A 24,998-nucleotide genomic window follows, 5' to 3' on the forward strand; every position below is an offset into this window, starting at 1 on the left:
ACTTCGTGGACTGGTGCCAGCGGAACTGTCTCCAGATCACTGCAAGGAGGACTAAAGAACTGGTGGAGGATTTTCTACAGGCACGGATGAAGCTGTCTTCTCTGATGGACAACCAGTGTCCTCACACTGCATACACTTCTTCCTGTCTTTACTCTATATACTGGTTTAATTACATTCATGTTTCTATACTGATGAATAATTTTAAATTCCTCACACTTAAAGGTCCAGTGTGTAAGATCTAAATCTGTAAAACCTCATGATGTTTGAGTAGTATAGTTTCATCTAAACTGTATGAGTTGTAGTTTTCTTTTATATTTAAATACTTCAATATTGCTGCTGTAATACTGCAAAGGATTATCTTAACTGATTGTTGTTGTGTGAACGGACGCTGCTCTGGTTAATTGTTTGTTAGTTGAATTCTCTCATCACGAGAAGAATAAACATTCTCGCACGTGTTTGTTTACGTCTGACGTCATCATCATGCACCGGAACGCTTTGAAGTCACAATATCCGAGTTTTACGGAACGCAGCATGTGTCTGACCCTCTGACGTCATGTGGCGGCGGCTGCAGGGGTGGAGTTAAAAACAACAGATTTAGATTTTTTTTGGTTGAAATTGATGTAAACTGTGAAAGTGACAGAAGATGACATCACATTGTTAGAAAGTTTTCAATTATTCAGCACATTAGAAATAGAAAATAAAACAACAGACAAACCGACAGATGAGCACTGTCAGTGGTTAACATTATATATTCACACAGTCCTATGTGTAGAATATCAGCTGCAACATGACACTTCAACACTAATGTCAATACATTCTACACACTGATTATTAACAATCTGATTTAACTTAAGGACATTAAGAGACCTGATGATTAACAATCTGATTTAACTTAAGGACATTAAGAGACCTGATTATTAACAATCTGATTTAACTTAAAGGACATTAAGAGACCTGAATAATTACACATCAGTTCTATGTACAGACTATAGATTTTATTCAATATTTATACTGTCCCTTTTATTATGATCTGCCTGATGCTATTTTATAATAGGAAAGATATTGATTTTGTAAATATGGAGGATATGCAATGACTGATTATATATGAAACATAACTTGGGACAAGAAAAATATGGAACAAAGAGGAAAAAAGCTCTTTATGGGTTAAGTAGATATATAATAGTTCTAGTTTTTCATTTATAGATATGTTCTCTTTTTCCCTTATTGGTTTCTATATATATATATTACCTTTTCATTCCGAGGGACACTAGAGTCTGACTATTAGTTATCAGAGTAATCGATCTGAAACACCCTTAGATTTGATGAGTAACTAAAAATTAGCTTCAGTAGCTTCTAAAATTCTGATGGCACTGATTACTAAATGTTATTAAATGTTTACTCCCCAGAAACATGTTTCAAGATTCAAAAATCACAACACTCAACGCAGAAAATACTTTTTTTACTAAAAGAATAAATTTTATTTCAGCACTGTAAGTCATTTCCCAACCAGTACAAACATGACTGCCTTCTTTCTCTTTCTACACCTTTCCTCCCCTCCCTCTGTGAGAGCAGACCACCAACAGCCGGACAAATCAAAAAAAATAAAGAGAAACAAAAAGCGTTCTTTTTCTCGTCTTTCAACAACAGTCTGGTGCTTCCATAATGCTAAAAATTACAAATGATACCAAATAATTATAACGGCAATAATGATAATATTTCTATAACAATATTATGGATAAATTTCAACCCTGTTCTCTGCACAGGTAGGTTTAGGTGGCCCTGGGTGCTGATGTGCATGCACTGGTTCACATGTTGCTGAGAATCAACTTCAGCCTCTGACTCGGCCATCGAGGCGGGAAGGGGGGGCAGTGTAGAGAGACAGACAGAATAAAGACCTTTATTTAAACTGGACAAAATGATGGGACAAGATCAGAACAGGTCGAAAGGAGGTGAAATCCTTGTCTCCATTCTGACAGATGCTCTACGACACCATTCGTTCTTCTCTGTTCTCTTCACATTGTCAAATCCACCTGACAAGACTCATCGTCTCACTGACACTGAATCTTCCTCGAGTCACTTCAGCTGAGATGGTTTAACTTCAGGACTGACCATAGATGGTGGTTAACAATGATTAATGGTTTTAATGGCTGGATTCCTTTGTTTTTCTTGTAGACTTTTCATCTCTCATCCAAGAGGCTTAACTGACTAATGGGAGGTTTCAGGTATTTAACCTCTGTTCAAGTGTATCTGTGCATTTCAAGCCCAGCAACACAGTCTGTATTCACCCAGATACAAACAGGACAATGTGGTTTACGCAACCATGAAACTAATCGACCGCTAAACAAACGGATGGAACAGCAGGAGAACCAGTTCCTCAGGCCAGGACTCACAGTCTCTCTTCTGAAGACAGTAATGTTTTTATTTCGTACAGAAAGACAGGTGGTTTGAAAGAGGAGTGAAAGACAACACTGTCCTCAGTTCTCTGCCCAGTCAGCTGAACACCAGTGACTCTGAAGACAACAGCAGGTTGGGTCTACAACTAACAACTAAATTCCTGAAACCTCCCATTAGTCAGAAATGAAAAAGCCTTTGAGGAAACGTCTTTGAGAAACACGAGTCCGGTTACCAGCGTTCATTGATAGAACTTCTGAAAGTGAAAAAAAAGTTTGGTTATTGTTTAGTTAATTTATTGAATATCCATTGCTGCTGGAATCATAATATTTAAGAGGCCAACCAGTCTCAGGTTTGTGTTTGAGGAAGATTCAGCAGCAGCATGTCCACCAACATTATGAAGAGACTCTGTAACTGTGCTCCATCAATCTGAGCCTGGGGAGTCAAAGGCAAGTTTGAGAGAGCACAACGATCAACATGTAAAAAAGACAAGAGAGGGCGTGTTGGTCGACCTGTGTGTTATTGCAGCCAAACAACCAACAACGCGTACTAACAAACTCAGTGTCAGAACCTGAGCACTCAGTCGCCCACCATCCACACACACAAAGTTCCTTCGTCCTGTCTGCGTCTCCACAGCAACCACAGTGTAAACACACTGTCACACACTTGTAAGATCACGCGTGCTGTAATGTCATTTCATATATATATATATAAATATATATATGAAATCATACTGATCAGAAAACTTGTTACGGGGGGGGGGCTGTCAGTGTGAGGGCGGGGGTACTATAGGGGGGTGCTGGGTGCACTTTGGTTTGGTTCTCAAGGTGTTTACAAGAGATGTTTTACTGCTTTGTGCAAGGGCGCAGAGTTCAGCTTCGACTGATCAGTCGACCAGGAAATCGGGGATATTTTGAGAATCCAACAGTGCAGACAACGATTTTCAATTAAAAAAAAAAGGGCAATATTTACTTACGTACAGAATAAATGGTGAAGTGGTCTAAAGATGCCATATAAAATACAGGTAAGGAAAATCGCAATCATTACAGATCAAATCTCTAGGTTGGCTAAGCATAATTCAGTACTAACTGAAGCAATGGTAGAAGGATTAGAAGATGTAATAACATTAAAAATAGTAAGAAAACACATTTGCACAATTGAATAAAACAGTTTAGATTTTTTTTTCTGATTTTTTTTCCCAGACTCTGGCTAGATACACACAGAAACTGATTATCAACGTTAATATAACCTTTACTGTTAGTGGGGTTGATTACGGGGCGGGGCGGCCCAAAGAGAAAAGAGACATAATTTTAAAAACGGCCAATGGGGACAGTGCTAAAGGGGAGGAGGGGAGGGCATAGGTGAAGAGAGAGGGAAACTGAGAGGGAGGGACTAACCTGTGTGTACGATATCTGCATGTGTGTGGCTGCGTTTAGTGAGAATCAATGGATATAGTGTGTGTGTGTGTGTGTGTGAGATAAGTGCAGAGATAAGAAATGAATTAACAGTTTTAGGGGAAGTAGAAAGGAGGGGGAGGAATCAGAAAGTGGGTGGGGGGGTTTGATAACAAACTAAAATCAATTATCTATTGAAGTAAAACAGACGAGGACAACCGAGGGAAACTACATTATGTGTTGTGTAGACTTATTTTTCTCCAAACTAGCAACTGTGTTACTCAGGGTTTAATGTTTGCGTGTATGTGTGTGTGAGTAGCTGATCATCTCTGTGTTATTAATCCGTGAGTGTGTGACGTAGAGTCAGTTGAATGTGTTACCAGATGATCTCTGATAAACTGCACAAAATCACATCAGCACAAAAGCAGAGAGAAAGCTGCTGGTAACCAATGCAACTGAATACCTGTGTGTGTGTGTGTGTGTGTGTGTGTGTGTGTGTGTGTGTGTGTGCGTGTGTGTGTGCGTGCGTGCGTGTGAGGGTGTGTGTGTGAGTGAGGGAGGGTGTGTGTGTGTGTGTGTGTGTGTGAGGGTGGTGTGTGTGAGGGTGTGTGTGTGAGTGAGGGTATGTGAGTGTATGTGTGTGTGTGAGTGAGGGTGTGTGGGTGGGTGTGTGTGTGTGTGTGTGAGTGTGGGTGTGTGTGTGTGTGTGTGTGTGTGAGTGAGGGTGGGTGTGTGGGTGTGTGTGTGTGTGTGTGTGTGTGAGTGAGGGTATGTGAGTGTATGTGTGTGTGTGTGTGTGTGAGAGAGTGAGGGTGGTGTGTGTGTGTGTGTACTGGTTATCTGGCGAGTGAATCGTGAGAGGGCATCATATACGGGATCACACTCTGGCTCGCCACAGATAAAAGCCTCTTCTAACAATGCACTGTTGCGATACACATATTTGTACTAATGTCAAAAGTTGAAAGCAGTTAAGTAAATGATTCCTAATGAATCTAGACATAATATTTCGGCCAGTTGAGCTATATTCTCTAGCCTAGTCGTGGTGTTTGTGTCTTACAGTCTGCGTTAAGACCGGCGCTGTGACCTACTCTTAACCTATTAACACCTACAGCACTCGTCTGCTTGAATCCCTCCCAGTGATGGCTAACGTGTCTGAACCTCTGATTTGGTTTGGTGTTGGTGTAAGAGACGGCTGCAGACCAGTCCTGTGGTGAAGAGCGTAGGCCTACACTCATGGCTGGGTCAACAGTCAGCGTTTCACTGTAACTTGTTACAGAGGGGGCGTCTGACACGACTACATTAACACACATCAGGGTTTTTCTTCTCCTTCCTAAGAGCTTTTTCCAGGTCAATTCTGTGGCACATGATAGAGCAACAAGTCATCAACATAGTAAGGAAATAAGGTGCTTCTTGGTGACTTGTCTTTTTCTAATGAGCTCATTTCAACATCTTAGTATGTTTATAGAGATCGCATGTTCATGGCCGGCATCTCTCAGGCAAGATTTGTCCGTCTACTGCTATTACATTAGCAGTTGTGCTACCAATCATCGGTAAGAAGTAACTTGTTTTTTCATTATCAGATGAAACCTACTGTGGGGGACACATCTCATTCACAACAAACATAAGTGCTCTATAAAACAGTTCTGTATGTTGTAAGTCTCAGATTGTGAGCGGCACACTCAGGTCGGCCATGCGGCGTCCCTCTCCCCTGTCATGTGACGTGATCAAACCGTGAAGCTGAGGAGCTTCAGGGCAGAGAAGTGCTTCCTGCTGGTATAAAGTGACACACCCGAGCTCTGCGGGGCAACAACTCGTGGTGTTGGGCTGTCATTGTGACAACAGTTGCTCAATTAATCACCAGCTGAGGGCTGAGGGATCTTTGAGGCTTTTGATGCCACACGCCATTTATATATCAGTGGCTGCCTCGGTCGGCAAGCCTTTAAAATACACTTTGGAGAAATAACTTTGTAGAAATGTAAAATGATTCCTGGGATCCTCTACACAGACAATCAGGGGCCTTTTCAGCCTTGTTTCAAAGTTCTTGATTGAATGTGTGAGTCCAGTCTGAAGGGAACTTGCGGCAATGGGCCGAGCCCTCATTATTCAGCTCCATCTTTTGCTGGGCAGTATTATTCTTTTCTTTTTGGCCTTAACTCCAGAAGGTGCCTCAGAGTTTTTTCATTTCTTTATCACCTGGTAGAGGACTGTCCAGTGTGGTTTAACATTTTTAAAACAAAGTGCTTCTTTGTCTGAAACCACTCTGTTCACATTCTGACGTCTCTCACATAGATCTCTACCTTTAAACGTAGTTTTATATGTCATAACGATTTACTTAGGCGTGGGGGACAGCCCTCACAGTCTGTCAATTCAACTGTACAGGGGCTGGTTCAATTTCATTATATTTAAATACAACATTAAGTGCTTCTGTTGGGATAATACAATCAAAGCTTTGGGATACAGGGACAAGGGCATGGGAAGATAATATAATAATGCACTTTTTTTGGAGCAGGGTAAAATCTTGCATACTTAAGGGCTTAAGGTGCATAAACTCCAGGGTCTCTTAGCACAGCTAAGAACTAGGCTATGCTACATAGGTCAAAGTAAAATAGCACGCTAATACCATGGTGGTGCCGAAGTGCTCCAGTGATAGATAACCAATCAAATTATAAAATGGGCTTTGCTGTTAGCTTGTATGCTAACTCTGTGGGTAGCAATGAGTCTAGCCTGTGGAGTAGCGGGGGCTCGAGGGTCACTGCACAGCAGAACGTTACATCAATCCGAAAACTCACACGAGACACAAATACCAACCACGGCGACCAGGCAAGCCTGTAACCATAGAAACCACATCCAATCTGTCACCGTAACCGCAAGCTTAACTTCTGTGTGCAGTGATTCACACAAAGGGACCATTAAAAAAACAAACATAAGAAACTTAAAATTGTACTGATATCCAGACTTAAGAGGGGGAGCTTGTTTAAGATGGCAGGTTGTAATAGGGGCGGGGTTTCAAGCTTATTTTACTCTGAGTGCGAGAAGGAGGCATTTAGGATTTTTTTTGGGGGGGGGGGGGGGCGCGCTTACAGACTCATAGAGAAAACCTCTCTTCATAAAACATTGTAAAACCACATGAGAAAAAAAAGGGAGTAACGGCTAACTGCTTCAGCCAATCACATGCAGCAGCAGGGAGCAGGAGGAGGAGCCTCGAGTCCCCTCCTGCTTCATGTGATCATGTGCAGTTAGGAGGCGGGGCTACAAAACAGGGAAAGGCAGTCAAACACAGATAACTCTCTCAGAGCTGTGCATCCCAGGAAGGATGCCATCACTCCTCCTTCTGTAGTGCTCCGTCTGACGGGCAGTCGTCAAGGCAACAGGGGGCCTCCACTTCCACCCCTTCTGATTGGTTGTCTCTGGTGGCTAAGGCACAAGGGATTGGCTGGGCCAGGGGGGCCAGCTCCAAGGATTGGCCAATGGCGGAGGCCGCTGAGCTGCCATTCAGCTGCTGACTTGCGACCTCTGACGTGGAGCCTGCCTCCTCTGAGAGCTTTGGGGGGCTGCTGGCTGGGGGGGGCGATGACAGCTAGTGGAGAGCAGTGAAAAAGATTTTAACAGAACAGCATGGCAGATCTATGGCTTTCTGTGGTTTGTTGATATCAGAATAAAAGCTACCGATGTTTAAGTGACGACGGGTCCTACCTGTGTTCTGTTGGCAGGTGCCTTTTTCCCTCCCCTTAGTTTAGCTGGAATCTCTTTACCTCTCCTGTGAGCAGGAAATGGAGACACGATTAAATAGTCTACTGATTCCACACTGCACTTTTGTTTAAATAAAGTATGTAGTTGAGTCCTCTACTGAATGGAAACAGAGCTATGATATTTATTTCACTGCTTCTTCCCAGATCTGTGTGATATTTTAGTGGGTAATGTAAGACTGGGATACAGAGGTCAGGTTAGCTCACTTTGTTTTAACTTCACTCACATACAACAAAATACATTCATGTATCTAAGAATCACAATATTTTCTGTCTTCCCATAAATTTATTGTGAAAAAATGTTGAAACAAATTAACTCACCCCTTCCCTGCTCCCACTGAAACCACCTGCATGTTGAAACCTCCTCTCCCACGGATTGGTTTGTTCCCGGCCCACTGTCCCACCACCATCCCAGCTATCTCCAGTTTTCCTCCCTGAGGGGGGATGGACTGAATACCTGAAACCATAAAACGGATTAAGTGACTGCAGAGACACACGGAACATATCAGTGAAAAAAAATATTCCCGCTCTCACTCAATTCCACACAACAAGCTTACTGTACATAATGCAGACAATATGCATTACATATTCATCTTTATATATAGTACCGCATACTGTTTGATGATATGTTAAACATCATTGATCACTTTTTTAATAAATATATCGGCTATCAAAAGGTTTTACTTTCTAATATCGGGATCAGAACCTGAAAACAAAAACCCATATCTGTCAACACCACACTCAAGATCTGTCTTCAGAAATAGAATACAGGGTGTAAAAAAGAAGCATCTCTGTACCTGGGAAGGCTCTAGGTCTGTGTTGGGCAGGGTGATGTGGGTGATGATGTGGGGGCATTCCACCCATGGGGCGAGGCGGGTAGAGAGGAGGCATGGGGTAGAAGGGGGGCACCATAGCAGGGGGCAAGAAGGCAGGTGGTGGGAGAGGGGGAGGAGGAGGAGGGGGGCGGGACAGGTTAATGCCTTCGAGGATCGCCTGACGCATCTTCTCCACCTTGGACACCAGCTCCTCCTGCAGAACAGAAAGACAGGGGTGATGACAATGATTCTCTACATAAACTAAACTGCTCAGATTCTACAGCAACCTGGTGTTAAAGCCCCTTTAAGACCATTTTACAAATTGAATGAGGTTCCTTATAACTTCAATAAAAACATTTTTTTTTTACCATTACTATTATCAGGGACAAATCCACCACCTCCTCCCCATGAATAGCAGATAAACTGTCCAGAAACCATAGAACCACCTGTAGCACCAGATTTATATTTGAACCATTTTTCTTCTATTGATCCTCTGAACTAACGTCACTAGTTTCATCATCATCTACAACTTGTCTATTGGACTCTGTCCCAACTAGACTTTTTAAGGAAGTTTTCCCATAATTGAGAGTTCCATATTAAATCAGATTAGTATGTCTTTTTTAACAGGCTATGTACCACAAGCTTTTAAGGTAGTGGTAATTAAACCTCTGCCTAAAAAGCCCACTCTTGATTCAGAGGTTTTAGCTCATTATAGACCCATATCAAACCTGCCCTTCATTTCTGAAATCCTTGAAGCTTAAACCTTCACGATATGCGATTATTAGAGAGTGATGTTTTACTGGAAGAATTTCAGTCAGGATTTAGAATCATCACAGCTCAGAAACAGCTGTTAAAAGTAACTAATTACCTTTTCATGGCATCAGATAATGTCCTGTTGGATCTTAGATCCCTGGATCCCAAACACGTACACACCTGGTATTAACATGTGTTTTTTGTGATCCAATCTCAAATGGACATCAGCTTTAAGTTCAGGTGTGAACGCACTCAGATATAGATCCAATCACACCAGACCACATTCGGAGTCCGGGCCACATGTGTCAACATTCTTTTAACAGTGTGAACACAAATCCGTCCTCGGCCATACAAAGAGCCACTGTCAGGCCACGGAAAATAAAAAGTTTTAAGGGGTTAGATTTATACTGTGTGCATTGTTGCTCAGTTATTATTGGATTGTGGCCAGATTGAGCACTACCAGGGAGTTTTTTTTTCTCACAGTCATCAGAGCTGCTCATTGTGGGAACTGTTGGTTTCTCCATAATTTTTAAGGTCTTGAACTTCAATGTGAAGAGCCTTGAGATAATGTATATTATGATTTGGCGCTATCCAAATGAAAGAATTGAATACCAGTGAGGGTGTTAACATGAATGAGCTCTTGGAAGGCATATATACCTGCCCCTCACACATGTCCAGCAGGGCGGCTCGGTCGCGGGAGGCCCGGGCCAGTTTGCTCTGAAACAGTTTTCCGTCAAAGAAGCCCCAGGGACAACAGTGTTCCCACGGCAATGGTTGGCCACACACATCATTGATGAACAGCGCTGTATCAACGCCGGCCATAAAGAGAGCAGCCAGCTGCACACCTCGGGCATCCACCTTCTCCACCTGAGAGGAAATATACAAATGAAAAAGCAAATACAACAGCAAGCCAAACAGAGGGATTTGTGGAAGAGAAGATAGAGGGATGAGAAGTTAGAGGAAGTGAATATGTGAATCGTGAACACAGTGTGTGAAGATGACACTTTGTAGAATTCTAAAACTACTATTTTTTCAATTCAGCTGCAGGATCTCAGCTCAGTGCATGTCTGAAGGCAGCTCAAGTAAAAATAATCAATTAAACAAAGAATAAAAAGAGCTTGTGGACACTTAAAGACACCACAGGATATGTAAGCAAGGCATGTTGTTTTTTTTTTATTTGAAGAAGGGGTCCCATTTACTTCAACTGTGTTGGATTTGGCTACAACACTGTTTACCCCTGAAAAAGTTTTGTGGACCCAAACACTTCACCCCCCCCATCATAGTGGTGAGTAGATAAAGAGGGAACTACCCCTTTAATTAAATGGAGAAAGAAACAGAACAAGTTTTTGACATCAAGGTTGATCTCCATTGCTTGAAACAGAACAGCAAGAAAAGGAACAAAGTTGGATCCTGAACTCGCAACATTCCTTAAACAGCAATGCTAATGCAGGCTATGCAGCGAAAGCAAAAAAGAACAAATAGCACCTTAATAAAGAGCATGACAAAGGAAACTAGAGGTAAGATTCAAGAGAACAATGAGCAGAAACATCTGTACTGTGTAAAGGCCTCAGAGATGGAAAGAAGTCGTGTCCCACCTTCAGCTCCTGGAGCTGGTCAGGTTCATAGAGCTGGCTGGAAACGGCCTGGGCCAGGAAGGCATCAAGCTCATGTCTCTGCAGGATCCTTCCTCCAGGCCACTGCATCAAATACCTGAGAGCAACGGAAAACAAACAACCTATGTCCACCAGCTTCAAACCTTCCAAAACTGCTGTCATAGCAGTGATAATACTACTTGAACACAGAGACCCCCAAAATCAAACAGCAGTTATATAAATGACACTAACATGAAGGGTAAGAAAGCAGAATTCATAGCAAACTGCATTTATTCCCTGCTGTGGACTGAGAAACTGGGCAGTAGAGTATTATTTGCAATCACATTCGATGAGCAAGTAACAATTCATTTAATTATTAAATTAATTCCTGGTTATATTCATAAAATATCTAAACATAAGGAAAAATGCCAATCCCACAGCTAAAGAAACATTGTTCAATGTTTCAAAATAGTTTTTAATGACTAGAATGTTTTATACTTTACATTATAGTATATCAGATCTAACTATGTTGGTTACAATTGTTTCAAAGACTCCCAAGAAGACAGACGGTATTTGAATTCATGCCTGGGTTTTAAGTTGTAAAACTTTGACATTTTTGTATTTGTTTGCCAATCACATGGTGCCTAAATGCATTATATGGGTTCTGTTTGGACAGATTGAACATGTCTGTCACTTGAATTTTTTTATTTACTGTTATTTAGTAAAAGTAATTTTTTATCTGTACAGTTACTTGAAAACTGGATTATTAAAATAATTGATACCTGCAGCCGTAAAACATACACGCACGTTTTAAAGAGGGATTATAACATAACTACAGTCAGCTGAGATGTACAACCCGTCGTACCTGAGCACGCAGCACATGAGCAGCAGATGCTGTGGAACCTGTGCTGGGTTGAGTAGCGCTGGGCAGTCGGAGCGAAGGCAGGCCAGGAAGGCCCTAGTTCTCCTGGAGCGGTCCTCACTGGCCCGACCCAACCACAGACGCCGCAGGTTGGGGCAGGTCCACTCCCGGAAACAAAGGGCCGGAACCAGCTCCGGAGTCAGAGCGGACTTAGCCTTACCACTACTCCACTCTTTGACAATCACAGGAGGAACTGGGACAGACCATACAGATGTTTGGGTTAGTTTAAAACAACTGAAAGGACAGTAGCAACGTTCTACCTGTGGGTAGTAAAGAACAATGGTACAGATGTTCCACCCGCACCGAGTAGAGACAACGATACAGATGTTCTTCCCACGTCTAGTAGAGACAATGATACAGATGTTCCACCCGTGTATATTTGCAGATACAAACACTCTTTCTCCCAGCTTTCTCCCTTGCTCCTCCACAGCCAGTGCAAACAGCAAACAACCGCTACACGCAACAGCGGTGCAGCCGTTCCACAGAGCAACGGCAGCTAGTGTGACCCAGTTATTAACTTTGAAACTAAGCTTGAACGGCACTCAGCTCAAGATTCTTAGTCCTAACTCTTCATCCCCTCCTTCTTAACTCCGCAGGAATCTCAGGTCTTTTCTCAGAGTATCCTCATGTTGCACAGCGCTAACAGCTGTTCCCGTGTGTAAACAATGGAGCCATGGCTGAATGGATCTCCCAATGTAGTTTTAAACATTCCTAGAATAATTAAAGGCATATAACTTCAGCGCATTTGCATTGTTAGGTGAACACAGTCGATGGAAACTAGTGTGAAAGAAAACATGCGAAAACAACAAAAATACAATAATAGCTGTAACTAGCTTCCACTCTAGCGCCATCTTGATGTTGATCCACGTGGATATATAATGACTTAGAACCGCTATATCGAACAACCCTAACTTCTATTAATGGTGACCCAGGATACATTCACAGATTAAAGAATGTGGTCACATGTCTCAGAAACCTCCTCATGTGTCTTGAGTGACCAGATCTCAGGATTTGGTTGAGTTTAGACCTGAACTGATTGGTGATTAAAACATCACTCAGGATGGATGTTAATGACAGTCGGTCTAGGTCTACAGGAGAACCTATAATTAGTCGGGTTGCACCGTTCCTCTTTTACTTTACTTTGCTTGAGTCTAGGAGTAACTGTGTGGACATGTGGTGTCAACAATAATCAATGTGTCTCCCATATTTGCTCCATCTATCTGCACTTCTCTGACCTACCTTCCAGGGGAGCCCTCTTTCGGATTGCAAGCCTCTCCAAGCGGCGGTGTGTTTCGGCCAGACTGAAGAGGACGCCGTAGGCATACTGTCTGGCAGCACGGAACAGCAGCGAGGCAGGAGGCAGCTCAGAGTTACACTCATCCTCTATACACACTGGCATCTTCATCTCTCCCTGAGGTGGGAGGTTGGTGGAGGAAGAGGTAAGGACAAAGGAAACAAGCAGAGAGTTTACTGGGAGGAAGAATTCAATTTTATTTGTACAGCGTCAAATCATAATAAGAGATCTGACAAGGTTGATCATCATCTGTGCCATCTTGTCAACCCTTCTTTCACCAGAAAAGACACTGCAGAATACAATCTTGAAGAAATAAATGCAAGAATGAATTTAACTGGGATGTTCTAACTAAGGAACAGTTTACCTTGGTCAATATGTGATAAATCTGTGGGTACATCAATCCTCTTCTGTGTCTGTGTTCGGCTACACGAAGAACCTCAGCACTGACCTAGCAACACAACAGAGACATAAAGAAAGTGCAGCATACATGTGTTGCTGTGTTACACTATTTCATGTGTGATTTTCACCTGAGGCAGAGGGGGTGTGGTTATGTCCATGTGACTCCGCGTCGCCATAGACAACAGTGACGGAATGTTTGATCCGCTCCCATTGCCTTGGGAACCATCCCCAGAGGCAGAGCCCCCCCTTCCGGCAGAATCATCCCACCGTGAGGGTTTGTCCGTCAAATGGCTGAAAGAAAGGGATTATGGGAGAGTTTATATCAGTCTGGTATTCTTCATGTTTCTGTGATAAATTAATGAAGATTCATAAGTGGCTGAAATTGTATCCAGGTCATCCCACAATTAGTGTTGCAGTGAAAATAATTTTCTAAGGTATTACTCATATGGACTAAAAATAAATAGCTCTAACTGTCTCTGCATTGTTGGCTTTTGTATACCAATACTATAGAGGCTGAATAAAATGAGTGTTGTGTCTAATCCTAAATTGTTTTCAGACATTTAGTCCAGAAAATTAGTTTGCACATTTTCCATATGAAGAACACTGGAGCAGATTGTCTGGGTCCAACATGTACATTTTGTTGACAGCACATCCACACCAACATCGGCCCAAAAGCTCTGGAATCTCCTCGTCTCTCCAAGTTGACTTGAGTCGTCTTCTGCGTGTACGTCATCCTGATTTGTATTCTTCCAGTTTCACGTCCGTCACGTGTTAGAAACCCGTGTCCACTCGCTCACTGCGAATGTTCCAGACATTTTCATGCTGTATTCTCACATGGACTCACTGATACTTAACGAGGTTCCAGAAAATGTCTGTGTTCTCACTTACAGCCACGCAGAAGATAATTCAGGAGATAACCAGCGTTCAGTTCATATTTGAACACAGCTCTCTTGTCCGTCTAAATAAAAACCTCTGCAAACAAATTTTGAGTAAATGTGTCAATGCTTGTTTTGTTTCAGTGACTAACACAAGATATATGCTACTGCAATTAGAGGGTAAGATTTTTTTCAGAAAATTATATGTGATTTTAAATAAATTTAAGGTTTAGGTTTATAATATATTTATTCAATGTTAAACATCCAATTTAACAAAGCTTAAGACTGCGGCTGCAGCAAATATTTCATAATCAATTAATCTGGAGATCATATTCTCAATTAATCCATCAATCATTTATTCTCAAAAATTGTTTTGTCCGACCATGAGTAGGTTCGACAACGTCACGATTTCATAACCGTAAGAATTGTAAAAAGTACAATATCTGACTATAATGGTGTCCTGCCTCTCGTTAGTCACATAATTTGTGTGCGCCACGCTGTGAAATCTCTCATGAGTCACGTTTAGTGTGCGCAAGCCACTAAAACATTAGTTCAGAAGAGGGAAATGATGTAGCGGCCTCTTTTCACCAACGCTGGACAAAGAACTCCATCGGATGAGTTCACAGCGAGAGGAGAAATCCTTGTTTACTTTTGGTTTCTGACCAGCTGACGCACACGCACGCACACACACACACACACACACACACACACTGAGTTTAATTTAATTCACTTGTACTGGGAGGTAATAGTATAATAAGGACATGAAGAATGTGGCCTGAACCAGAACAGTTTACCTTTTTCACAACTAGTCAACACTTTGCTCCCAAAACAACTTCTGTCAGTGACCCTTCACAATAAAGGTCCCATACAGATAAACTGCTTATGATGCCAGGAAACACAAATTCACTGACCAACCTTCCATTATAAGGCAACTAAATTAAATATCTTACATAGATTACTTTTAAACAGCCCAACGTTACACTATAAAAACTAACTGGATATCGTTGATGATAACAATAAATATTTTAGTTCATTAGCTATATTATTAGCTATATATTTGCTATATATTGTTTGTTGTGTCTTTTTCCTTCTATAGTATAAATAATCGTGAAAATCGTGAAACCGTGATATTTCCTCTGCCAATGATCATGGCACCAACATTTCATATCATGACATCCCTAACCAAGAGTTAGCAGATGAAGGAACCTGGAAATAGAGAATTTATCATTTGTTCTTTAATAAATTAACAATGGATCATTGAAATATTTGCTATTTGGATTTCTTTGTTGCAGCTGATTTGAAAGAGCCACAGAACAAGGGTCAAGGACAAGGGTCTGACATGTAAATCTGGTAGCATTTATGAGAAAGATTATGTCCATTCTTGTACCTGACAAATGGGTTTGTATTTTATGTATCTGCATTTTTATATGAATATGTTGAGTATTTTGATCTTTGAACCCCCGGGCCCAAACTCTAACCCAGTAAAAAAACAATGTATGTGTATGACCTGAACTTGCTGCATGCTGTCAAGACCAAGGTTTTTATGACAGGTGGAAACATTACCGCTTTTGTCCACAAAGTCAAAATCAACGAAAATGAAAAGTATCTTGTAGGTGCTCTAATGTATAAAGTGTAAACTACAGATAAACCGTTAAGATGAGCTCTTCCTTTGAGTTGGCCATGCATGTTATTTAAGTACTGTACTTTAAATGTCCTGGATTTTCTGAAACTCATCATCTTACTTTGCGTTGCTGTCATTGGGCTCATCTCCATCTGATGACGAGGAAGGCGACGGAGAAGGCCCGGACTGATTGCCCGTGTGATGATTAGGTAATCGACTTCCCGTCTGAGTGGAATCATATGGAGCCGACCAGTCAGAGAAGCCCATCTTGCCCGTCAACGAGTCGTTGCAGTCTTGAGACGGTGGAGGCGGGTTCTGGAACAGAGGGGTGGGGCCAGGTCCATATGGAGCATTTTGATAGGGTGGTTTGAATCCTGGAACCTGGGGAAGAGGGAACTGTAGTTGGACAGAAGAAGGGAGAGACGATAAAGGCCTTCCTGTCTCCAGATTAATGTGGAGCAGAGAACAATGATAAATATCAAACAGGATGAAGGAATCTACCTGATTCTTTCCAGGCTGCATCGGTCCCATGTGGCCAGGTGGTCCCCCAAACGGAGCGGGTCCAAACCCATGTACTGAGCATGGAGAGTCAAATTAAAACAATTAACAATTAAAATATCCATTTAAGTCCGGTTTCAATAGGACAAAAGTGATAACATAATGATGTAGAAGACAGATTCTGTTGAACAGTTTACTACTCACAGATGAAAGCGGAGGGCCCCATAGTGGGTGAACGTGGTTTTGAGGCAGCTGAGAAATAGTCCACAGCTTTCTTAAATCGCTCCACCTTGTCCTCCATACGAGACTGTGAGAGGAGCAGACCACTGTGCTCACCACAAAGCATGCTGGGATTGAAAATCTTACAAACGTTCATCAGACAAATTTCCCCTCAGTGCAAAGCAAGGATCTGGATAAACCTTGTGCTTGGTGTAAATATGTTTTCTCCTCCTTGAAAACAAAGTGGTCCCAAGTTACACTTTTATTATCATGTTTTCACCCCTTTATTACAACTACTGAAACTACTGAAGGATAACCAGTAAACTTGGTTGAGACAAACGTGATTACTAAGTTTCCAAAGTAGAATTTAGTCTGGAGGAGGCAGAATGAGATTTGACAGAGCCGCTCCATCAAATCTCAGTTTTCAAATTCTCTGTATTCTCAATTTTCTATAATTACTCTCTTCTTCCAACGATTGACGAAATACCTGTCAATGATCTGATTGTCTTGAATTTATCATCTAGGGCAGCAGAGCTCCAACTGAGTGGAATGGACCGCGTGAATGCATGGTGCACTGAACGCCACTTCTTGCAGTTTTTGCGAAACTTCTATCCCGCACGTTAATTTTGCAATGCTGATAGATTTTCCAAATATTGTGCAGCCAGAGTAATCCTGCTGACAATCTAACAAACCAATAAAGATAGACTCCTTGGCGGAGGTTAATAAACACCGATGTCGTCCCCTGACTTACTTGTGACTGTTTGAAGACATCTCTGGCGATGCCGTCGAGGTTTCCTAGGTCTTTGATGGAGGAGACGTACTCTGAGACTGCCTTGATCACCACCTCACAGGGCGGCAGCACCAACTGATGAGCTCGCACCTGTGACAGTAAACAAACAGCAGAAAGGTTTGGATTCATATATACCTAACTCAGCCTGAAGTCGCACCAACTTATCATTGCTTTATAGTCTTCAACATTATTGCCACCTGGTGGACTGGAATGGAGCATCTTGTTGTAGCTGTTGGTTGTTCATTCATCTGCAGAATAATTTGTCTAATCTTTAGACTGAGGTGGAAACTAGGGCTGCACGATTTTAGGAAAACATGCGATATACGCAAACATTGTTGAATATTGAGATGACATATGATTTGCAACAAATAATTAAATGGTTAACTATACAGTGTTTAAGTCTTTCTGCTTTGGTTTCACTGCCAACACAGACCCCATACAGTAAGTAGTCTATACAGACACTGAAAATGAATGAAAAGCATTATTTCCATTCCAACAACACGGTTTTACTGAAAACATTCCACCGGGCTACAGACGCAGGGACCATGGACAGCTCCACAGACCAAAGGGAGAGGGTGCACAGCCCGGCAACAGTACCGCTAAGTCCGGGACAGACACCAGGGCACACCTCCACTAAGTCCACTGTGATCATTTGGGGTCTTTTCATACATGTTCAGACCTTGAAAAGTAAAATTTTTTTAGCAGCTCTGTCAGTAATTTACTGCTGCTCTGTGTCGCTATTATTCACACAGCAAACTGCGCAAACAGCATCCAACCAAGCCGAGTGCGATAACCTCTCCTTCAGATCTACATACATTTACTACGTTTACAAATTCTGTTTTTTTTGTTGTTTTTTTTTACCAAGTCTGGGTTTATACATATGAGTGTATATGAGTGAGTGACAGAGGAAGAGAGCAAGCTGGACGCCTGATGAATGCGCTGCTCTGAAGAAAGATTTAACTCAGTTAGTATCGATCATTATGTGATGATCAGTGTTGATATTGTGACATTAGAGACAGCAAGAGCATATATCACACATGTTAATATCACAATGACGATAAATTTGATATATCGTGCAGCCCTAGTGAAAACAAAGGTGAACAACAGTCTGCAGGAGCAATTTCGTGCCTTGAAGCTCCTGGGACTAAAAGCTACAGGTACTTTAGGTCAAAATGCAGCATTAGTCTGCAGTGACCATGTGAAGTTAGTCGCCCTGGTATTAAATAATTAAAAGGTGAGAAACTTGTTAAGTTTATATATTTTAAGTGTTTCATGTGAACAGACAAGTGTTGGAAACTAATACCTAACAACTGGAAGGATTTTATTATGAAAGGGTAGAACTCAGCGCAGCAGATTAGTTTATGACAACATAATGATACAAGAGAGAAATCAGGTAATAAAAGCTGTTAAAAGAAAGCATCTGCTTGTTTAAACATTTAATTTATGTCAGGGCTCACAACATTGTTTGACAATTATTATGTAACACATAGACCTGATATTTGCAGAGGACTTTGTATGATACCTTGAGAGAAGCAAGTGGGTGTTCTGGTCCCAGCAGACTCCAATGGAAGGCGGCCAGGTCCTCATCAGGCAGAATATGATTTCCTGCAAGAGAGAAACACTTTGTGATGTTTGCTGCATCAATGAACAAGAGTGACAGACCAAAAGAGTCACAAGCAGTTGCATGTGTTTCAGTAAAAGAGCCACAATGATAAATGTGATGCACATCATTGAATTTGTGTCTGCAAGGGGGGTGTGATGAGTGTGTGTGAGTAGCTCCTTACCCAGCAGAGCAGCAAAGCAGGGCAGATGCTGCGTCTTCAGCCCCAGCTGTCTGGCGGCCTCAGACAGCAGATACTGGTGTGTGGTCAGGTTCTTGCCATTCCAGCTCAGTTTGAGAGCGTGCGAGGAGAAGTAGGCGGGAACGTTGCAGAGGGCAAACTCAGAATCCTGAGCAATCAGACCAGCAAACGCATAGTCTCTGTAGAGAGACAGCACCTCCTGGTGGTGGTCCTCCAAAGTCTGTACAACCTGTGGATGCAGGACAGACAAACTAAATAAAAACGCACTGTGGATGGAGTTTGATGGTACATCCAGTTAAAAGCATCAGAAAGCACCAGTCTGCTCAGAGGAATGCAGTGTGTTAGTATTTCTTGAGCGTTAACATGACAGCATTTGTCCATTGATGAAGTAGTTGATTGGCAGACAATCTGCAACTATTTTGATAATTGAGAGTAAATATGATAAACTTCAGTTCGACCTTGTGTTTTTTCTGCTTCGTATCACTGAAAACTGAAGATTTTGGTTGGACAATAGAAGTGTTAATCAATGTGAAAAGTAAATTATAACATTCAGTCACTTCATCAAAGATTTACTGAGCTAGTCATCAAATCACTGGATGTATATAAGGGACAGATTTGATAACACTGCTTCATATTTCTGTTGTGTCTTTCACTAATAACAAAAATAATGGTAAAAATTTATCTTAATGATCTAAATCATTTATGTGCAAAATGTTCAAAAACATAGTGAAGTCAAGTACATGCACAAAGAGCAGCAGCGTTTCATAACAGAGTCATTGAAGCACCAGATTCCTGAAGCTTTACAGATACTTTCTCAGAAGACAGTTAGAAAAAACAATTGCACATGGGAACTGTGAGTGATGATGCTGTACAAGCACAAGGATATCCTCTCAATATACACGATAGTGTTCCCAGCATGCAAGCTGATGGAAGGACAAACCCGAAGGCAAACGGTGACAGCTGTGTAAACAACATGCCTTGAATATAACATATTCAGTGCCCCATGATAAGATGTGTGGTTATTTTATTTCATGATATTTTATATACAGTCCATGCACCATACTGTATTTTATGTCAAAATAATGTCAAATGCACAAAAAGAAAAGTGAAAAGAGTATTTCAAACTTTCATCAACAAACTAAAATACATGAAATGGGAGGTTGGACACGTATTACTGTCAGAACTATAACGTCTACACACTAGGGATGTCACGATGTAAAATTTTGGTGTCTTGATTATTGCATTGTATAAATATCACGGTTTCGCAATTATTTATACTATAGAAGGAAAAAGACACAACAAACAATATATAGCAAATATATAGCTAATAATATAGCGAATGAACTAAAATATTTATTGTCATCATCAACGATATCCAGTTAGTTTTTATAGTGTAACGTTGGGCTGTTTAAAAGTAATTTACGAAAGATATTTTATTTAGTTTCCTTATTGTGGAAGGTTGGTCAGTGAATTTGTGTTTCCTGTCATCATAAGACATTAATCAGTATGGTACCTTTACTGTGAAGGGTCACCGATGGAAGTTGTTCTGTATTGGGAGCGACGTGTTGACTAGTTGTGAAAAAGGTAAACTGTCCTGGTTCAGGCCGCATTCTTCATGTCCTTATTATACTATTACCTCTCATTATATGTGAATTAAACTCCTGGCTACATTTACAACGATTTATAGGAAGACAGAGAGAGGGGGGTGTGTGTGTGTCAGCTGCTCCTGCAGAGCTGGTCAGAAATCGAAAGTAAACAAGGATTTCTCCTCTCACTGCGAACTCCTCGGATGGAGTTTTTTGTGGTGGAAATAAGGCCGCTACATCAGTTCCTCCAATGGCTCGCACACACAAAACGTGACTCGTGAGAGATTTCACAGCACGGTGTACAGAATAGTTAGATATCTTAGTTTTTACAATTTTTACAGTTATGAAATCGTGACGTTATCAAACCACAGTTATCGTTAAATCGGTTAATCGCAACATCCCTACTACACACTCAGAAGTTGTTCAACGTTGCACGAAAGGATCACTGAGTTCATGTTATGGATTATATAGACTTGACTAGATCATAACAACCAATTCAGGTTTCCTGCTGCTTTTTGGTCAGGATGCACAGACCATCATCTGATATATAGATCTGAAAATATCAGTGGCAAGAACATTTCTCTCTTTGTGGAACAAACCCAAAAACATACAGTACGCATAGCAAGCTACAGACTGCAGCTATATCCTGCAGCTATAGACATGCATAGACTACAGCTACAGACGTGTATAGACTACAGCTAAAGGCCACAGCTACAGGCCACAGCTACAAGCTACAGACTACAGCTACATGTCACAGCTGACTGATATAGACTGCAGCTATAGACTACAGCTACAGACATGTATAGACCACAGCTATAGACAACAGCTACAGATGTGTATAGACTACAGCTAAAGGCCACAGCTACAGGTCACAGCTACAAACTACAGCTAAAGACTACAGCTACATGCCACAGCTACAGACTACACATACAGGCCACAGCTGACTGATATAGACTGCAGCTATAGACTACAGCTACAGACATGTATAGACCACAGCTACAGACATGTATAGACCACAGCTACATGCCACAGCTACAGACATGTATAGACCACAGCTACATGCGACAGCTACATGCCATAGCTACAGACATGTATAGACCACAGCTACATGCCACAGCTACATGCCACAGCTACAGACATGTATAGACCACAGCTACATGCCACAGCTACAGACTACAGCTACAGGCCAAAGCTACAGGCCAAAGCTACAGGCCAAAGCTACAGACCACAGCTACAGACCACAGCTACAGACATGTTACACATGTACAGACTACAGCTACAGACCACAGCTACAGGCCACAGCTACAGGCCAAAGCTACAGACTACAGCTACAGGCCACAGCTACATGCCACAGCTACATGCCACAGCTACATGCCACAGCTACATGCCACAGCTACAGACATGTTACACATGTACAGACTACAGCTACTGACACATGTATGTTCCCTCGATAGACACAATGTAAAGATGTTTGACAGATCTGACTCAGTGTAAAACACTGAACTACAGGCTCTCCTCTCTTTGGCTCCAGCCTCTGCACTCAGGAGTGAAAACTGGATGATGACAACTACAATGATGATGACAATGTGTGGGCTGCAAAAAGGGAAACTGTTGAAAATGAGCACAATAAAACAAGTTGACTTTAGCCACATCAGCCAGTGTGAATATGCTCACCCGCACTCGGAAGCGAAACATGGCGAGGCGGACGCAGTGGCTGAGGCAAGCCGGGGGTAGGAACCATGCCCGGGGAGGCGGGGTGGCCTTGCTGCCGACGTGGTTGACGATCAGCTGCGCCGTCTGTCTCTGGCCCTGAGCTCGCCGCGCCCACTCGGGCCAGCGCTCCTTCCCCAGTGTGCCATTGAAAACCACGACGAGCTCCAAGCCACCCTGGTACAGGCAGGCCTGTGACAGGGCAGCCAGGTAGCCCAGCATGGCGTTCCACTCGCCCCCGCACACCCAGTCCGTCTGGTAACCGCCGTAGAGGCGCTGCAGGCCGGAGTCCGCGTCGATCAGGATCCTGGCAGGCGGGGGCGGGGGAGGCATGGGCCCGGGGTGATGTGGGTGGTGGTGTGGGTGATGGTGGTGAGGGGGCTGGCGGGCCGCGGTACGGGCGAGCTTCAGGAGGTCGACCGGGACCGCAGCCCCGGGACACCGCTTCTCTAAATACTCTTGAAAGCCCTGCACTCCCATGACGGTGTTGTTGAGCCGGTGCGTGTGGCCGGGAGCGGGCTCTGAGTACGTTCTGTACGCCGTGTTTGTGCTGTGACGTGGGGCGAGACAGCAGCTAGCAAGCTAACTGGTCTCCGATGTAGCGACTAACTAGTTTAGTAACTTCTGTCAGTCCGACTAGTGAGACGAGTCACCGTGCACCTCAGCCAACTCGACTTCTTCCAGAATACAGAGATGAGAATCTACGATGAGATTTGGTCGTAGCTCCTCGGGTTACTGTCCACCCCTGTGGGGGTCTGGTGACATGTCAGCGGGGCCAGTGCAGCTACAGGCGGGGAGAGTTCGACACGTTTCCTGCTCCCATCGTTTAACAGACGCAGCTCTGACGGATCTGCAGTGAGAACAGCGTTACAATAACGATGTTTGTTAATACTGCGCATTAGTGAGAGCACCAGTCCGCCGACATGACGTTACACCGAGTAGCTAGTAATCCACATGGGTTCTTGTTTAGCTCGGACCAAATGTTAGCACGGGTGTAGTCTGGATTAAAACTAACTACCTGTGAGACGAGCTGCTGCTGCTGCTAACGGTTAGCTGTTAGCCGTTAGCTGCTGGCAGGGTCCCCGGCGTGATTTGACGCGTCAGCTGTCGAACACGAGTCCGAGGCGGACACGACGCGGAATGAGATGATGTTTGACGAAAGAAAAGAAAAAGAACTAAAAGAAAATAAAAATAAAAGCCCGTCGGTGCCTCCCTCGCTTTCTTCCACGCTCACGGCTTCATGTTGCGGTGGGGAACGTTACTTCCAGGAGACAGCGGCCATCTTGCGACTTCCTCGCGGCCCAGAGGAGTGGGAGGGAAGGCGGAGGAAGTGGGGGGCGTCGCTGCGGTGAACCCTGGGAAATGTAGTGTTTTGACCCGTTCACGTCCGACAGGGGACTGTCAGCTGACCCGGTGAAAGAAACTACAACTACCATGAGCAGAAGGGCGACGGTTTGGATGAGGGTAGAGAGCTGGAGGAGACGTTCTCCTGAAGTGACTCAGGTAGAAACGCAGTTAGTTTCCTGGAGACTTACTTCTGGAACTTTTAAAGTCGCGTGCAAACATTCACACGGGTAAAATTACTACGTATTTATTTAGAATATTTACCTGAACGTGTAAAATGAAATATTCTTATTATCACTGCTGTTGTGATAATAACTATTAACACACTAGGGATTCCATTCAGTATAAATTAAATCAAATTAAATATAGATAATGAAAACCATTGAATTAAATACTAATTTGCCATTACTTGATGTATTAATCAGTGACTGAGTGATCGGAGGTGGTAAAAGTACAGACATTCTTTACTCAATTAAAAGTATTACAGTACAGGTTCTGAAATGTACTCAAGTGTAAATGTAAAAAGTGTTCTCCCTGCTATATCGGTGCAAAGCAAACTGAGATGTCACATTAATATAGTTAGAATATTATCTAACCATTGAACAATTCTTACTTTGAATAAATTAAAAAAACAATTAACTTATATAGTTGAAACAAGAAAAGATTTTTGAGCACAGAAGAAAACGTATACCATGTACTGGATTAAGTTTAAATAAGGCCAGGGATAAAAAGATGTGTTGCTCTGCTTCGTTGTAGACGTTATCAACATTATCAGTAATGTTGGCCAGTTCTTCACTTTCTTCCATGTGCTTACTTATTGTCACGGACATATGTGCTGTCCCATTCATGTCTGTTTTATCTTGATGTCTTTCACGCCATGTTTTGTATGTTGTGCTTGATCTGCACTGATAGATACAGAACAAGGAATCATTTTATCTGTTTTATTGTCCATTTAGGTTGAAATCTATCCTGGTGTTGGAAAGGTGGTGCTCGATGATAAAATCCCCTCAACTGTAAGTGAGTAAAAGTAAAAAGTTGTCGGATAAATAATCACTCAAGTAAAGTACAGACACCTGAAAATCGACATAAATACTGCAACAACATAGTTGTGCTTCCCACCTCTGTGAGTGATGTAACAGAACTGAACTGTCCATCTTTAATCTCTGTCGCCCCCCGGTGGATGTGGTCAGCTCTGTGCTGTTAAAGAAACCAACTAAGTAAACTTTGGTTAAACAGGTTTAACAAAC

General features: G+C 42.5%; 1 protein-coding gene and 1 long non-coding RNA gene across 3 annotated transcripts; both read right to left on the reverse strand.

The window, feature by feature from the left end:
* Positions 1–1,451: 1,451 nt before the first annotated feature.
* Positions 1,452–23,720, reverse strand: fam120c (family with sequence similarity 120 member C). 2 transcript variants are annotated; one of them, XM_069527403.1, is made up of 18 exons: positions 23,426–23,720; positions 22,372–23,257; positions 19,094–19,340; positions 18,832–18,914; positions 17,271–17,399; positions 16,505–16,607; positions 16,304–16,377; positions 15,924–16,198; positions 13,435–13,597; positions 13,272–13,355; positions 12,853–13,024; positions 11,557–11,806; positions 10,695–10,809; positions 9,757–9,966; positions 8,329–8,560; positions 7,853–7,988; positions 7,479–7,542; positions 1,452–7,362 (listed from the first exon to the last, which is right to left on the reverse strand). In XM_069527403.1, the coding sequence occupies exons 2-18, from the start codon at positions 22,885–22,887 to the stop codon at positions 7,105–7,107; spliced, it is 3,111 nt and encodes a 1,036-aa protein (XP_069383504.1). In that variant the 5' UTR covers positions 22,888–23,257; positions 23,426–23,720; the 3' UTR covers positions 1,452–7,104. The 2 variants fall into 2 exon arrangements, with proteins under 2 accessions (XP_069383504.1, XP_069383505.1); XM_069527404.1 differs by having other exon boundaries at positions 15,924–16,183; positions 22,372–23,708.
* Positions 23,721–24,678: 958 nt separating this feature from the next.
* Positions 24,679–24,998, reverse strand: LOC138410601 (uncharacterized). The gene is made up of 2 exons (XR_011243304.1): positions 24,871–24,998; positions 24,679–24,762 (listed from the first exon to the last, which is right to left on the reverse strand). It is a non-coding gene; the product is annotated as an uncharacterized lncRNA (long non-coding RNA).

Source organism: Paralichthys olivaceus, chromosome 6 (genome assembly GCF_024713975.1).
Source record: "Paralichthys olivaceus isolate ysfri-2021 chromosome 6, ASM2471397v2, whole genome shotgun sequence".
Lineage (NCBI taxonomy): Eukaryota > Metazoa > Chordata > Actinopteri > Pleuronectiformes > Paralichthyidae > Paralichthys > Paralichthys olivaceus.

What these genes read in the sequence shown, in the direction of transcription:
- fam120c (XM_069527403.1), bottom strand. Translation starts at nt 22,887, where the DNA reads ATGGGAGTGCAGGGCTTTCAAGAGTATTTAGAGAAGCGGTGTCCCGGG. An exon ending in CTGCTTTGCTGCTCTGCTGG is followed by an intron (nt 18,915 to 19,093) that starts GTAAGGAGCTAC and finishes TCTCTCTTGCAG; the next exon opens with GAAATCATATTCTGCCTGAT. An exon ending in TGGACATGTGTGAGGGGCAG is followed by an intron (nt 8,561 to 9,756) that starts GTATATATGCCT and finishes TCTGTTCTGCAG; the next exon opens with GAGGAGCTGGTGTCCAAGGT.